The 17,390-nt window shown below is 46.7% G+C and overlaps 1 protein-coding gene across 6 annotated transcripts in view; it reads left to right on the forward strand.

Moving 5' to 3' along the window:
* The window catches only part of SLC4A11 (solute carrier family 4 member 11), a 248,717-nt gene that overhangs the window by 217,189 nt on the left and 14,138 nt on the right, over positions 1-17,390 (forward strand). For all 6 annotated transcript variants that reach the window (XM_072126353.1, XM_072126356.1, XM_072126357.1 and 3 more), the window contains 5 exons: positions 3,174-3,299; positions 8,730-8,843; positions 10,308-10,440; positions 11,265-11,338; positions 17,122-17,371. In XM_072126353.1, the coding sequence (XP_071982454.1) occupies positions 3,174-3,299; positions 8,730-8,843; positions 10,308-10,440; positions 11,265-11,338; positions 17,122-17,371 (697 nt within the window). The remainder of the gene's footprint in view (positions 1-3,173; positions 3,300-8,729; positions 8,844-10,307; positions 10,441-11,264; positions 11,339-17,121; positions 17,372-17,390) is intronic.

Here is a 17,390-nt window from a genome sequence, read left to right on the forward strand (position 1 = left end):
TGGTCACTATCTAGTTAGTAAGGGTTAGAGCCTGCCCGGTCACCTTGTCGGTAGGAAGGGTTAGAGCCTGCCCGGTCACAATCTAGTTAGTAAGGGTTAGAGCCTGCCCGGTCACCTTGTCGGTAGGAAGGGTTAGAGCCTGCCCGGTCACAATCTAGTTAGTAAGGGTTAGAGCCTGCCCGGTCACCTTGTCGGTAGGAAGGGTTAGAGCCTGCCCGGTCACAATCTAGTTAGTAAGGGTTAGAGCCTGCCCGGTCACCTTGTCGGTAGGAAGGGTTAGAGCCTGCCCGGTCACAATCTAGTTAGTAAGGGTTAGAGCCTGCCCGGTCACCTTGTAGGTAGGAAGGGTTAGAGCCTGCCCGGTCACCTTGTAGGTAGGAAGGGTTAGAGCCTGCCCGGTCACCTTGTAGGTAGGAAGGGTTAGAGCCTGCCCGGTCACCTTGGAGGTAGGAAGGGTTAGAGCCTGCCCGGTCACCTTGTAGGTAGGAAGGGTTAGAGCCTGCCCGGTCACCTTGTAGGTAGTAAGGGTTAGAGCCTGCCCGGTCACCTTGTCGGTAGGAAGGGTTAGAGCCTGCCTGGTCACTATCTAGTTAGTAAGGGTTAGAGCCTGCCCGGTCACCTTGTAGGTAGGAAGGGTTAGAGCCTGCCCGGTCACCTTGTAGGTAGGAAGGGTTAGAGCCTGCCCGGTCACCTTGTAGGTAGTAAGGGTTAGAGCCTGCCCGGTCACTATCTAGTTAGTAAGGGTTAGAGCCTGCCCGGTCACCTTGTAGGTAGGAAGGGTTAGAGCCTGCCCGGCCACCTTGTAGGTAGGAAGGGTTAGAGCCTGCCCGGTCACCTTGTAGGTAGGAAGGGTTAGAGCCTGCCCGGTCACCTTGTAGGTAGGAAGGGTTAGAGCCTGCCTGGTCACCTTGTAGGTAGGAAGGGTTAGAGCCTGCCCGGTCACCTTGTCGGTAGGAAGGGTTAGAGCCTGCCTGGTCACTATCTAGTTAGTAAGGGTTAGAGCCTGCCCGGTCACCTTGTAGGTAGGAAGGGTTAGAGCCTGCCCGGTCACCTTGTAGGTAGGAAGGGTTAGAGCCTGCCCGGTCACTATCTAGTTAGTAAGGGTTAGAGCCTGCCCGGCCACCTTGTAGGTAGGAAGGGTTAGAGCCTGCCCGGCCACCTTGTAGGTAGGAAGGGTTAGAGCCTGCCTGGTCACCTTGTAGGTAGGAAGGGTTAGAGCCTGCCTGGTCACCTTGTAGGTAGGATGGGCTAGAGCCTGCCCGGCCACCTTGTAGGTAGGAAGGGTTAAAGCCTGCCCGGTCACCTTGTAGGTAGGAAGGGTTAGAGCCTGCCCGGTCACCTTGTAGGTAGGAAGGGTTAAAGCCTGCCCGGTCACCTTGTAGGTGGGAAGGGTTAGAGCCTGCCCGGTCACCTTGTAGGTAGGAAGGGCTAGAGCCTGCCCGGCCACCTTGTAGGTAGTAAGGGTTAGAGCCTGCCCGGTCACCTTGTCGGTAGGAAGGGTTAGAGCCTGCCTGGTCACTATCTAGTTAGTAAGGGTTAGATCCTGCCCGGTCACCTTGTAGGTAGGAAGGGTTAGAGCCTGCCCGGTCACCTTGTAGGTAGGAAGGGTTAGAGCCTGCCCGGTCACCTTGTCGGTAGGAAGGGTCAGAGCCTGCCCATCTTGTAGGTAGGAAGGGTCAGAGCCTGCCCGGTCACCTTGTGGGTAGGAAGGGTTAGAGCCTGCCCATCTTGTAGGTAGGAAGGGTTAGAGCCTGCCCGGTCACCTTGTAGGTAGGAAGGGGTAGAGCCTGCCCGGTCACCTTGTAGGTAGGAAGGGTTAGAGCCTGCCCGGTCACCTTGTAGGTAGGAAGGGTTAGAGCCTGCCCGGTCACCTTGTAGGTAGGAAGGGTTAGAGCCTGCCCGGTCACCTTGTAGGTAGGAAGGGTTAGAGCCTGCCCGGTCACCTTGTAGGTAGTAAGGGTTAGAGACTGCCCGGTCACCTTGTCGGTAGTAAGAGTTAGAGACTGCCCAGCCACCTTGTCGGTAGTAAGAGTTAGAGACTGCCCAGCCACCTTGTCGGTAGTAAGAGTTAGAGACTGCCCAGCCACCTTGTAGGTAGTAAGGGTTAGAGCCTGCTCGGTTACCTTGTAGGTAGTAAGGGTTAGAGCCTGCCCGGTTACTATCTAGTTAGTAAGGGTTAGAGCCTGCCCGGTCACTATCTAGTTAGTAAGGGTTAGAGCCTGCCCGGTCACTATCTAGTTAGTAAGGGTTAGAGCCTGCCCGGTCACTATCTAGTTAGTAAGGGTTAGAGACTGCCCGGTCACTATCTAGTTAGTAAGGGTTAGAGCCTGCCCGGTCACTATCTAGTTAGTAAGGGTTAGAGCCTGCCCGGTCACTATCTAGTTAGTAAGGGTTAGAGCCTGCCCGGTCACTATCTAGTTAGTAAGGGTTAGAGCCTGCCCGGTCACTATCTAGTTAGTAAGGGTTAGAGCCTGCCCGGTCACTATCTAGTTAGTAAGGGTTAGAGCCTGCCCGGTCACTATCTAGTTAGTAAGGGTTAGAGCCTGCCCGGTCACCTTGTAAGGACTTCCCCTAGAGCCCGGTGTTCTACGAGCACTAATCATCTGAAGGTGATTGGTAACCTTGAGGAGATCCGAGAGGTCAAAAGCTTCTTCAGAAAATGCTAAACATCATAATAGGTGACCTGATGGACTCTTGTCTCCTGTGTTCCCCCAGCTTTATTGTCCCTTTATGATGAGCCCCGCAGGTAGAAGTTATACAGAGGCTTGTGCGCCGCCCCGGCGCTGGTGACCCAGTTACATCTGTGAGCGGCTCTGCTCCTGGAGACGGCTCTTCTACAAAATGGGTCAATGTGCGGAGCTAGAGGGAGATAACAGCGCCCCCCGCACCTGCCTCCGGATAATACCTGAGGCTCAGTGTATCCTATAGTATTACAGCATAGACCCAGAAGACACTGCGGCGCCCCGGCTCATGGCAGCATCACATGGACCCAGCGGGTCGGGGTCTCTCCTACGTGTTGGATGGCTCTGTAGCGAGTATCCCCCTCCTCGCTGCAGCCATGTATGTCCCCATGTGGGGGCGCTCTATAATAACACAATTACACCCCCATCACATCATGTTGGGCTCGGAGCAGTGCCGGCAGTAATTCCAGGCTGTGTTCCTCTCCTCCGCAGGTATTATCGGGAATAACAAGGCCATCGGGAAGTACATTACTACTATGATTTTCTTGTACTTTGCTTGTCTCCTGCCCTCTATCGCCTTTGGCTCTCTGAATGATGAAAGCACGCGCGGGGTGATTGGTAAGATTTACTTTGAAGATCATTTGTTTTGCATCTATCAACTTGGAAGAGATTGAACAGGTGGGTAGCGCCGGTGCTACTTACTTACCTTCTGAGATGGGTGCTCGTGGTGACTGTGTGAGGTGTAGACTCGGGGCTCTCCTCGATGGCCAGGGAGGTCCTTGCTGGCTGATCCATGTGGGATCAGGGATGTGGTCATAGACACTGCATGTTCCTCCTTACCTGCCTGTAGTATCTATGTAGTGTTATACAGATCAGCGCCCCTAGTGGTGGTGGTCTGTAGTATCTATGTAGTATTATACAGATCAGGGCCCCTAGTGGTGATGGAGGTCTGTAGTGTTATACAGATCAGCGCCCCTAGTGGTGGTGGAGGTCTGTAGTACCTATGTAGTATTATACAGATCAGGGCACCTAGTGGTGGTGGAGGTCTGTAGTATCTATGTAGTATTATACAGATCAGGGCCCCTAGTGGTGATGGAGGTCTGTAGTGTTATACAGATCAGCGCCCCTAGTGGTGGTGGAGGTCTGTAGTATCTATGTAGTATTATACAGATCAGCGCCCCTAGTGGTGGAGGTATGTAGTATTATACAGATCAGCGCCCCTAATGGTGGAGGTATGTAGTATTATACAGATCAGCACCCCTAGTGGTGGAGGTATGTAGTATTATACAGATCAGCACCCCTAGTGGTGGAGGTATGTAGTATTATACAGATCAGTGCCCCTAGTGGTGGTGGAGGTCTTTAGTACCTATGTAGTGTTATACAGATCAGGGCCCCTAGTGGTGCTGGTCAGTAGTATCTATGTAGTATTGTACAGATCAGGGCCCCTAGTGGTGGTGGAGGTCTGTAGTACCTATGTAGTGTTATACAGATCAGCGCCCCTAGTGGTGGAGGTCTGTAGTATCTATGTAGTGTTATACAGATCAGGGCCCCTAGTGGTGATGGAGGTCTGTAGTATCTATGTAGTATTATACAGATCAGCACCCCTAGTGGTGGAGGTCTGTAGTATTATACAGGTCAGGGCCCCTAGTGGTGGTGGAGGTCTGTAGTATCTATGTAGTATTATACAGATCAGGGCCCCTAGTGGTGGTGGTCTGTAGTATCTATGTAGTATTATACAGATCATGGCCCCTAGTGGTGATGGAGGTCTGTAGTATCTATGTAGTATTATACAGATCAGGGCCCCTAGTGGTGATGGAGGTCTGTAGTATCTATGTAGTATTATAAAGATCAGGGCCCCTAGTGGTGATGGAGGTCTGTAGTATCTATGTAGTATTATACAGATCAGGGCCCCTAGTGGTGATGGAGGTCTGTAGTATTATACAGATCAGGGCCCCTAGTGGTGATGGAGGTCTGTAGTATCTATGTAGTATTATACAGATCAGGGCCCCTAGTGGTGATGGAGGTCTGTAGTATCTATGTAGTATTATAAAGATCAGGGCCCCTAGTGGTGATGGAGGTCTGTAGTATTATACAGATCATGGCCCCTAGTGGTGATGGAGGTCTGTAGTATATATGTAGTATTATACAGATCAGGGCCCCTAGTGGTGATGGAGGTCTGTAGTATTATAAAGATCAGGGCCCCTAGTGGTGATGGAGGTCTGTAGTATCTATGTAGTATTATACAGATCATGGCCCCTAGTGGTGATGGAGGTCTGTAGTATTATAAAGATCAGGGCCCCTAGTGGTGATGGAGGTCTGTAGTATTATAAAGATCAGGGCCCCTAGTGGTGAAGGAGGTCTGTAGTATCTATGTAGTATTATACAGATCAGGGCCCCTAGTGGTGATGGAGGTCTGTAGTATATATGTAGTATTATACAGATCAGGGCCCCTAGTGGTGATGGAGGTCTGTAGTATTATACAGATCATGGCCCCTAGTGGTGATGGAGGTCTGTAGTATCTATGTAGTATTATAAAGATCAGGGCCCCTAGTGGTGATGGAGGTCTGTAGTATCTATGTAGTATTATAAAGATCAGGGCCCCTAGTGGTGATGGAGGTCTGTAGTATCTATGTAGTATTATACAGACCAGGGCCCCTAGTGGTGATGGAGGTCTGTAGTATCTATGTAGTATTATACAGATCATGGCCCCTAGTGGTGATGGAGGTCTGTAGTATTATAAAGATCAGGGCCCCTAGTGGTGATGGAGGTCTGTAGTATTATAAAGATCAGGGCCCCTAGTGGTGAAGGAGGTCTGTAGTATCTATGTAGTATTATACAGATCAGGGCCCCTAGTGGTGGTCTGTAGTATCTATGTAGTATTATAAAGATCAGGGCCCCTAGTGGTGATGGAGGTCTGTAGTATTATACAGATCATGGCCCCTAGTGGTGATGGAGGTCTGTAGTATCTATGTAGTATTATACAGATCAGGGCCCCTAGTGGTGATGGAGGTCTGTAGTATTATACAGATCATGGCCCCTAGTGGTGGTGGAGGTCTGTAGTATCTATGTAGTATTATACAGATCAGGGCCCCTAGTGGTGGTGGTCTGTAGTATCTATGTAGTATTATAAAGATCAGGGCCCCTAGTGGTGATGGAGGTCTGTAGTATCTATGTAGTATTATACAGATCAGGGCCCCTAGTGGTGGTGGTCTGTAGTATCTATGTAGTATTATAAAGATCAGGGCCCCTAGTGGTGATGGAGGTCTGTAGTATCTATGTAGTATTATACAGATCAGGGCCCCTAGTGGTGATGGAGGTCTGTAGTATTATACAGATCATGGCCCCTAGTGGTGATGGAGGTCTGTAGTATCTATGTAGTATTATAAAGATCAGGGCCCCTAGTGGTGATGGAGGTCTGTAGTGTTATACAGATCATGGCCCCTAGTGGTGATGGAGGTCTGTAGTATCTATGTAGTATTATACAGATCAGGGCCCCTAGTGGTGATGGAGGTCTGTAGTATCTATGTAGTATTATAAAGATCAGGGCCCCTAGTGGTGATGGAGGTCTGTAGTATTATACAGATCATGGCCCCTAGTGGTGATGGAGGTCTGTAGTATATATGTAGTATTATACAGATCAGGGCCCCTAGTGGTGATGGAGGTCTGTAGTATTATAAAGATCAGGGCCCCTAGTGGTGATGGAGGTCTGTAGTATCTATGTAGTATTATACAGATCATGGCCCCTAGTGGTGATGGAGGTCTGTAGTATTATAAAGATCAGGGCCCCTAGTGGTGATGGAGGTCTGTAGTATTATAAAGATCAGGGCCCCTAGTGGTGAAGGAGGTCTGTAGTATCTATGTAGTATTATACAGATCAGGGCCCCTAGTGGTGATGGAGGTCTGTAGTATATATGTAGTATTATACAGATCAGGGCCCCTAGTGGTGATGGAGGTCTGTAGTATTATACAGATCATGGCCCCTAGTGGTGATGGAGGTCTGTAGTATCTATGTAGTATTATAAAGATCAGGGCCCCTAGTGGTGATGGAGGTCTGTAGTATCTATGTAGTATTATAAAGATCAGGGCCCCTAGTGGTGATGGAGGTCTGTAGTATCTATGTAGTATTATACAGACCAGGGCCCCTAGTGGTGATGGAGGTCTGTAGTATCTATGTAGTATTATACAGATCATGGCCCCTAGTGGTGATGGAGGTCTGTAGTATTATAAAGATCAGGGCCCCTAGTGGTGATGGAGGTCTGTAGTATTATAAAGATCAGGGCCCCTAGTGGTGAAGGAGGTCTGTAGTATCTATGTAGTATTATACAGATCAGGGCCCCTAGTGGTGGTCTGTAGTATCTATGTAGTATTATAAAGATCAGGGCCCCTAGTGGTGATGGAGGTCTGTAGTATTATACAGATCATGGCCCCTAGTGGTGATGGAGGTCTGTAGTATCTATGTAGTATTATACAGATCAGGGCCCCTAGTGGTGATGGAGGTCTGTAGTATTGTACAGATCATGGCCCCTAGTGGTGGTGGAGGTCTGTAGTTTCTATGTAGTATTATACAGATCAGGGCCCCTAGTGGTGGTGGTCTGTAGTATCTATGTAGTATTATAAAGATCAGGGCCCCTAGTGGTGATGGAGGTCTGTAGTATCTATGTAGTATTATACAGATCAGGGCCCCTAGTGGTGGTGGTCTGTAGTATCTATGTAGTATTATAAAGATCAGGGCCCCTAGTGGTGATGGAGGTCTGTAGTATCTATGTAGTATTATACAGATCAGGGCCCCTAGTGGTGATGGAGGTCTGTAGTATTATACAGATCATGGCCCCTAGTGGTGATGGAGGTCTGTAGTATCTATGTAGTATTATAAAGATCAGGGCCCCTAGTGGTGATGGAGGTCTGTAGTGTTATACAGATCATGGCCCCTAGTGGTGATGGAGGTCTGTAGTATATATGTAGTATTATACAGATCAGGGCCCCTAGTGGTGATGGAGGTCTGTAGTATTATACAGATCATGGCCCCTAGTGGTGATGGAGGTCTGTAGTATCTATGTAGTATTATAAAGATCAGGGCCCCTAGTGGTGATGGAGGTCTGTAGTATCTATGTAGTATTATAAAGATCAGGGCCCCTAGTGGTGATGGAGGTCTGTAGTATCTATGTAGTATTATACAGATCAGGGCCCCTAGTGGTGATGGAGGTCTGTAGTATCTATGTAGTATTATACAGATCATGGTCCCTAGTGGTGATGGAGGTCTGTAGTATTATAAAGATCAGGGCCCCTAGTGGTGATGGAGGTCTGTAGTATCTATGTAGTATTATACAGATCAGGGCCCCTAGTGGTGGTCTGTAGTATCTGTAGTATTATACAGATCAGGGCCCCTAGTGGTGATGGAGGTCTGTAGTATTATACAGATCATGGCCCCTAGTGGTGATGGAGGTCTGTAGTATTATACAGATCATGGCCCCTAGTGGTGATGGAGGTCTGTAGTATTATACAGATCATGGCCCCTAGTGGTGATGGAGGTCTGTAGTATCTATATAGTATTATACAGATCAGGGCCCCTAGTGGTGATGGAGGTCTGTAGTATTATACAGATCATGGCCCCTAGTGGTGATGGAGGTCTGTAGTATCTATATAGTATTATACAGATCAGGGCCCCTAGTGGTGATGGAGGTCTGTAGTATTATACAGATCATGGCCCCTAGTGGTGATGGAGGTCTGTAGTATCTATATAGTATTATACAGATCAGGGCCCCTAGTGGTGATGGAGGTCTGTAGTATCTATGTAGTATTATACAGATCAGGGCCCCTAGTGGTGGTCTATAGTATCTATATAGTATTATACAGATCAGCGACGCTAGTGTTGAAGGGAACTGAAAAAACACAAAACAATAAACATGATGCAAAACAAGAAAGCTTTATTACTTTTTCATATTGACTGTAAGTGGAATTATTCTGATGTCCATGTCATGGATTTATTTCATTGTATTTAATCTATAAAGTTTACCCTCCACTCAACGCCGTTCCCACCTCTCATTGCAGACGTGCAGAAGACGATTGTTGGCCAGTGCATTGGGGGTGTGATATACGCCCTCTTTTCTGGGCAGCCTCTGGTGGTGTTACTGACGACGGCTCCTCTGGCCTTATATATCAATGGTAGGTGAACTTGTGTTACCCCCGGCATCAGGGGCTTCAGGGTCGCTCAGTAAGATGTCTTCTCTTTAGGTCTAGATGGACCGAGGTAAAGGTTGAAGAGTCCACAGCGCTCGCAAGATGTGACATTGATGGACTCTCCTAAGCGTAGGCCCTCAATATCCTGATCTTAGAAAACCATTGTTATTGTGACTGGACCAGGCTGAGTTACAGGAGAGCCGAGCTCAGTCATCACATTATATGCTCCTCACCTAAAACGGGACAGGATAAGATTCCTCTATCCTATAAAACGGGTGTTTGGGGGGCACAGCCTCACCCCATACATGGGGCACATTCTGCTATATGTAGTTGGAGAGCAACAAGGTAGCAGGGACTACATTATAGCCTACATCCATCCATGTCTTTGGTCAGCTCCGAAATAAGAGATGTTGTCTGGTTAATGTGTCCAATCTTTGTAAATCGGAAAAATAGACCATAATTGGAGTCTAATTTATTTCAGAATAGAACGTGAACTCATGAAAATGAATTTGGACCCCAGGCCAGATCATTAAAATGAACCTAGAGCCAAAGCACAAATTTAGACCCCAGAGTGCTCCACTTCACTTATCTTCTACCCTAGAACATGTCCTTGATTTTAGATCCCTAAAGTTACCAGAAGTTAATTAGAACTTAGACCTCAAAGTTAACTCGGACCCCAGCCCAAACTCCTTAAAATTCATTCAGAGTCCAGCTAAAACTTCTAAAATTAACTTGGATCCCACACCTAAAATTAATTTACAGCAGGCACCTTAAAATGAATCGAGACACCAGACGAAACCTTCAAAGAAAATTGAATTGGTCAATTCAGCTGAGACCCCAGACCAAATACCTTCAAATAAATTCTTTAAAATTAACTTGACCTCCGAACCCAAAGTAGTTCAGACCCTTAAAATCAACCTTGACCCTAAACTAAACCTTCAAAGCAAACTCAGAACCCAAATTTGACCCCTTCTCGTTCTAGCTGAGACCAAATGCCTTCAAATGAATTCAGGCTCCAGATGAAACTCCTCAAATTGACATGAACCCTAGATCCAAAATTATTTCAGAGCAGGATCCTTAAAATTTATCTAGACCCCAGACTAAACTTTTAAAGAAAAACCCTCAAACCCCTTCTAGAGAACTGAAACCCAACACTCCGAATTAATTTGAAGGCAGATAATAAAGTTAACTCAGAATTATTTTCGACCCCAGACAAGACCACCCAAAGTGTATTTTTAATAGTTTGGAAGAAGTGCTGCCCTCTGATAACTGGTCTGCTTGGTCCAGACGTTTGGTAGTGGTGGTCGGTCATTAGAAGACTTCTCTACAGTCTGTCCATAGTTTGGAGAACCTCTTGGGGGGATTGGGTTCTCCTGTATCGTGTTACTATGACAGTGTGTATCCTATCCATGTGAGTAGAGTATAACCCGTAGTCTCTTCTTCCTGCAGTTATCCGAGGTATCTGTGATGACTACAACCTGGACTTTAAGGCCTTCTACGCCTGGACGGGACTGTGGAACAGCTGCTTCCTGGTCCTCTACTCTCTCTTTAATTGTAGCCTGCTCATGAAGCTCTTCAAGAGGTGAGAGCTCCTCCTTATTATTCCCAGGACTGTGATTGTGTTGGAACTATCTGGTGAAGCCTCCATCTAAGGTCTACAAACTTAGGACTAATGTTCTTCTCTTACTCGTTGAGCCCATATATTGATTGTAGTTTTTCAAGTATCCTCAAAGCTTGGTCGTTATTAGAGATGAGCGAGTATATTCGTCCGAGCTTAGTGCTCGTTCGAGTATTAGAGTACTCGAAACGGCTCGTTGCTCGGACGAGTATCTCACCGGCTCGAGATCGAGCATTTACTTAACGAAACACAGTGAAGAACAGTGAAGAATACAATGAAAACAGTGAACACAGGATCATTTAAGTGAAGAACACTTTGCAGATGTTCCGTACATCTGCTAACTTATCGGAAGACACGCGTGCCCAATGGTGTTCTTCACAATAGTATGTGAAGAACAATATATGTGTGAAGAACACATTGCAGATGTATGGAAACATCTGCAATGTGTTCTTCACATATATTGTTCTTCATATACTATTGTGAAGAACACCATTGGGCACGCGTGTCTTCCGATAAGTTAGCAGATTACGGAACATCTGCAATGTGTTCTTCACTGTGTTCTTTCAATGTGTTCTTTCAGTGAAAAATGCTCGAGTCTCCCGTTGACTACAATGGGGCTCGTTATTCGAGACGAGCACTCGAGCACCGGAAAAGTTCTTCTCGAATAACGAGCACTCGAGCATTTTAGTGCTCGTTCATCTCTCGTCTTTATGTAATGCACCTTCTCACATGTGGAAGCTTTACGACCCTCATAGCTGAGTGGTGTCTTGTGTTCTTCTCTTTCTCAGGTCGACAGAAGAAATCATCGCACTTTTTATATCCATAACATTTGTGCTTGACGCACTTAAAGGGATCAGCAAAAGTAAGTCCCGGTGTCAGTCAGTGGGTATTACCGCCCCGGTCACCCGCCATGTCCACAGGTGGGAACAATCCGGTGACGGGCTGAGCTATTATAAGGCGCGGGGGAAATGTCGGGGGAAATACCATTTGATCTCGGTATCATGTAGGACTTACAGGAGGGGAGCGGAATCCATGGAAATGTCTTTTTCTGACTTTTATGAGGTGCAGACAGCTTGTTGGGTGGCAGGAGTGAAAGCTACACCAGAAGCAGAGCTGCTCAGTGTTTATAGACCTTGATCTTTCCTGACCAGCGAAAGTACATGATGTCCTCTTTCTACTAATGTAGTGGAGTGTGAGTTATTGCTCCCTGTTATCAGCCATCAGCTGATGGTGTTGCCCAAATGTATGAAAATAGAAAACTCACTAGTGATATGTAGGTAAGGGGGAGGGGGGTCTTCACTGTTCTGTACTTTAATAGGAGAACAGGATGGAGATGGCCAGAAGAACCAGCTCAGCCTGTCCAGGATTTATTAGAGTGATGTCATCAGTAAGAGTGGTGCAGATAGTGATGTCATTAGTAAGAGTAGAGCTAAAAGTGATGTCATCGTCTAGTAAAATTAGAGATTAGAGTGATGTCATCAGCCAGTAAGAGTGAAGCAGCTAGTGATGTCATCAGCCAGTAAAAGTGGAGCTGATAGTGATGTCATCAGCCAGTAAGAGTGGAGCAGCTAGTGATGTCATCAGCCAGTAAGAGTGGAGCAGCTAGTGATGTCATCAGCCAGTAAGAGTGGAGCAGCTAGTGATGTCATCAGCCAGTAAGAGTGGAGCAGCTAGTGATGTCATCAGCCAGTAAGAGTGGAGCAGCTAGTGATGTCATCAGCCAGTAAGAGTGGAGCAGCTAGTGATGTCATCAGCCAGTAAGAGTGGAGCAGCTAGTGATGTCATCAGCCAGTAAGAGTGGAGCAGCTAGTGATGTCATCAGCCAGTAAGAGTGGAGCAGCTAGTGATGTCATCAGCCAGTAAGAGTGGAGCAGCTAGTGATGTCATCAGCCAGTAGTAGTCGTGTTGCAGTTGATCGGCCAGTAGTAGTCGTGTTGCAGTTGATCGGCCAGTAGTAGTCGTGTTGCAGTTGATCGGCCAGTAGTAGTCGTGTTGCAGTTGATGAGGCAGTAGTAGTCGGGTTGCAGTTGATGAGGCAGTAGTAGTCGGGTTGCAGTTGATCGGCCAGTAGTAGTCGGGTTGCAGTTGATCGGCCAGTAGTAGTCGGGTTGCAGTTGATCGGCCAGTAGTAGTCGGGTTGCAGTTGATCGGCCAGTAGTAGTCGGGTTGCAGTTGATCGGCCAGTAGTAGTCGGGTTGCAGTTGATCGGCCAGTAGTAGTCGGGTTGCAGTTGATCGGCCAGTAGTAGTCGGGTTGCAGTTGATCGGCCAGTAGTAGTCGGGTTGCAGTTGATCGGCCAGTAGTAGTCGGGTTGCAGTTGATCGGCCAGTAGTAGTCGTGTTGCAGTTGATCGGCCAGTAGTAGTCGTGTTGCAGTTGATCGGCCAGTAGTAGTCGTGTTGCAGTTGATCGGCCAGTAGTAGTCGTGTTGCAGTTGATCGGCCAGTAGCAGTCGGGTTGCAGTTGATCGGCCAGTAGCAGTCGGGTTGCAGTTGATCGGCCAGTAGTAGTCGGGTTGCAGTTGATCGGCCAGTAGTAGTCGGGTTGCAGTTGATCGGCCAGTAGCAGTCGTGTTGCAGTTGATCGGCCAGTAGCAGTCGGGTTGCAGTTGATCGGCCAGTAGTAGTCGGGTTGCAGTTGATCGGCCAGTAGTAGTCGGGTTGCAGTTGATCGGCCAGTAGTAGTCGGGTTGCAGTTGATCAGGCAGTAGTAGTCGGGTTGCAGTTGATCAGGCAGTAGTAGTCGGGTTGCAGTTGATCGGCCAGTAGTAGTCGGGTTGCAGTTGATCGGCCAGTAGCAGTCGGGTTGCAGTTGATCGGCCAGTAGCAGTCGGGTTGCAGTTGATCGGCCAGTAGCAGTCGGGTTGCAGTTGATCGGCCAGTAGTAGTCGGGTTGCAGTTGATCGGCCAGTAGTAGTCGGGTTGCAGTTGATCGGCCAGTAGTAGTCGGGTTGCAGTTGATCGGCCAGTAGTAGTCGGGTTGCAGTTGAGCGGCCAGTAGCAGTCGGGTTGCAGTTGAGCGGCCAGTAGCAGTCGGGTTGCAGTTGAGCAGCCAGTAGCAGTCGGGTTGCAGTTGAGCAGCCAGTAGCAGTCGGGTTGCAGTTGAGCAGCCAGTAGTAGTCGTGTTGCAGTTGATCGGCCAGTATTAGTGGAGCGGAGTCCCATGTTGCTGTAGTAGGGGCTCACCCTTATCCCCTGCACTATAAGGAGAGGGTCTGGACCGATTCTATGAATCAGGAGTAGAAGGGAAAAGACCAGGGCGCATCGACTCAAGTGTAGGTTTGATTAAAAAAAGGTATTTAAAAAATGCTATTAAAAGCTGCTCACCTTGCGGCTATCTTTTAGCCTAGCATGTAGTCAAGTATGTGGAGTGCTGCCGGTGGAGCCACGAGGATTGAACGTCCAGAGGTAGAATCCCGCGGTGTGGAGATGCTTGTAGGTAAGCAAGACAGAGAAGATCCGCAGTGTGGCGCAACTTCACTTTGGTAAGAATCTTTATTGCAAATGAACTACGCGTTTCGGCGCTTGGACCAGCGCCTTCGTCAGGTTCGGCAAACAAGATAAAAGGTAACATACATGGCTATATTTTATACATAGAGGCTGGGAGCCTCATTCTCAAAAAGGGGAGGTACATTATAGGTAAGATGGTGGGATAGGAAGATGCTGCTGTCCATCAGTGGCAGCCCCGTGTTTTTTACAGGTTAAAACAATAAATATTTGGATAATAACACAATGACACAATAATAACACAATAACACAATAATAACACAGTAATAATCCTGCATACTTCATATAGATACAGATAGGTTGGTTAAAATAACGGGTTAAAAATAGCATGTTAATAAAGAAGAAAAAAAAAAAAAAAAAAAAATTTGAAAAAGAATAATAAGGGGTTTACCCTGGATCCAGTGGGAAGGTGTATTGTTGGGGCTTATGTTTGGTTGGGACCTGGGGGACACACTTGAGTCCCCCAGGTCCCAACCAAACATAAGCCCCAACAATACACCTTCCCACTGGATCCAGGGTAAACCCCTTATTATTCTTTTTCAAATTTTTTTTTTTTTTTTTTTTTTTCTTCTTTATTAACATGCTATTTTTAACCCGTTATTTTAACCAACCTATCTGTATCTATATGAAGTATGCAGGATTATTACTGTGTTATTATTGTGTTATTGTGTTATTATTGTGTCATTGTGTTATTATCCAAATATTTATTGTTTTAACCTGTAAAAAACACGGGGCTGCCACTGATGGACAGCAGCATCTTCCTATCCCACCATCTTACCTATAATGTACCTCCCCTTTTTGAGAATGAGGCTCCCAGCCTCTATGTATAAAATATAGCCATGTATGTTACCTTTTATCTTGTTTGCCGAACCTGACGAAGGCGCTGGTCCAAGCGCCGAAACGCGTAGTTCATTTGCAATAAAGATTCTTACCAAAGTGAAGTTGCGCCACACTGTGGATCTTCTCTGTCTTGCTTACCTACAAGCCCCTGCACTATAAGTATATGATCTGTGAATGTACATTATACTATATGGCGGTCTCCCTGAGCGAGGTTCTCCTGTAATAACAATCAGGTCAGATGTTTCCACATTAGTTTGCATTTCTCTGCCTTGTTGTGCCGCTGGTTGGGGAGAGACAGCTGCAGGAAGCTGAAGACATCTGGATCCAGTGAGCATAAGAGGTCACCAGACATAAAGCAGAGCTCCCCCCAGTAACACCTGTCCAGCTCCCCCAGCCCCGCTCTCACCAGTCTCCATCACGTATGATCTGCACTCATCACCTAGAGGAAAAAACACAAGGAAGCGCGTTACTCCAGGCCCATTGTCTATCACAGATGTGGACACCACTGTAGACCATCAGACCTTCCACCTATGTCATAGTTATCCTCTCCTCACACACCTCTGACCCGACTCTACAAAAATGGTTATCATCGCGTTTCAGTCCCTAGTTCCCATAGCTGTCACCTCATCGCTCTCCTATCTCTGCTTACCAAGTAGTTGTCACCACAGCGTGGTCTCCATCAAGTGTTATCTGCGCTCATCAGACAAAGGAAAAAACACATGGAAGCGCGTCGCTCCAGGCCTATTGTCTGTTATAGATCAAGGTAACAGAAGATCTGGACATAGTCCACCTCTGTCATAGCTCATCTTCATTTCCACAATTTGAGTTGTACTATTAATGGTTTCTTAGATTTTAATCCTCTCAATATAATATCTCAGATTTTCAACGCGTTTTGATCCTATAGAGTTCTTCTAATTTTAAACGCACTTCTGTCTCTCCTAATATTGCCTTAAGTTATATACATGTTTCTACCCCAGCCATCAGTACTTATCATATAAACCCGTCAATGTTGTACAGTGTCTGCACTCATCAACGCATTTCAGTCCCTTCTTCCAATAGTGGTCATCTAAAATTATTAGCATATTTTGTTCCCTCCTCATCACAGAGCATGTCCCCTTGTGAGTCCTATAGGTTTTTTTTTTTTTTCCTCCTTGTCCATGCAGTTCATTTCCTGTATCAGTGGGAAGTCGTTCTCTCCTTATCAACGCATTTCAGTCTCTGCTTTAAGTAGAGTTGCTCTCTGAGATTATCAGCACATTTCAGGCTCTCCTTCATAGAGCGTTCACCTCTAATCATGAACTTTTTTTCACTCCTTGTGCTTGTAAAGTTGTCACCTAATCAACGCGTTTCAATCCCTGCTGATGGGCAGCGTACACAGAGCCTTTGTCAGTAGATTTGTCACTTTTCAATCTCTGCTTACAAGGTAGCTGTCACCACTGTGTGTCAAAGTGGGATTCAAGTAAGTGTTATCTGTATAGGGAAAGAAAAACAGAAACGCGTTGCCCAAGCATCTATCAATTTTAGATGTGAACAACATGAGCTCCCCACATCCCGTCATTATGTCAAAGTTAATCCTCAATTTTTTGCTTCTGCATCTATTAAGCTATGATCTGCACATTTGAGTCTGTCCACAGCAGATTATCGCGTGTGTTCGACGCATTTCAGGCGAAAGTGGGTTTCAAACTATGAACGCATTTCAAGTTAACACATTTTTATCTTTTTTTTTTTTTTTTTTTTTTTTTTTAGAATGGTCATCTTAAATTGTGTACAGCACTTAGTCCCAAATGTTCAACGCATTTCACTCCCTATATCCAATCATGTAGATCTCAAATTATAAATAATTTTCTTTTACCTTAATGCTGTAAGATTGGACATCTCACCGCACCAACATCTTTAATCCCTAGATAGAGGCTTTCTCTAAGCGTTTCAGTTCTGGCTTTGACCACAGTTGATTCCTGAGTGTGCCCTATTGTACCGGACTCGCCTTTCTATAGAGCGTTTCTATCCGATAATTAATCTTTTCAGTCCTTTTTGTTAGAAAAGTGACCACCAAACATGATCAACGCATTTCAGTCTGTCGACATCCCCTTCTACTAGGGTATCTGTGCCAGTAGGTTCATCAGCTCTGTCGCGTTTCATTCCCTGGTTAATGGTTGTAGTTACCACTGATCTTACTAGTGCTAAGATGTGATTACAATTGTAAGTTGTATACGGTGATCACTGTGTGATCGAGGAGGTCTGACAATCGGTACCCCCTCTCCCCCCCACCAAACTATAGATTTTTCTTTTATGTCTTACAGTCTTCAAGAATTATTACCTGGAAGCCCCTGGATCCTACCTCCATCATAACAAGGAGTCGTATGACCCCTTCCCCAATGTGACCTTACCTCCTTACGCCTTCCTTAACTCCACCCTGAACGGCTCCTCCCTGCACAACCAGAGCGCGGATCACGAGAACCTACAGCACGGGAAAGAGTCGGCCGTCCTCAGCCTGATGCTCATGTTTGGGACTCTGTGGCTCGGTCACACGTTGTACCAGTTCAAGAAGAGGTGAGACTCTACCTTGTAT

This window comes from Engystomops pustulosus, chromosome 1, assembly GCF_040894005.1.
Source record: "Engystomops pustulosus chromosome 1, aEngPut4.maternal, whole genome shotgun sequence".
NCBI lineage: Eukaryota > Metazoa > Chordata > Amphibia > Anura > Leptodactylidae > Engystomops > Engystomops pustulosus.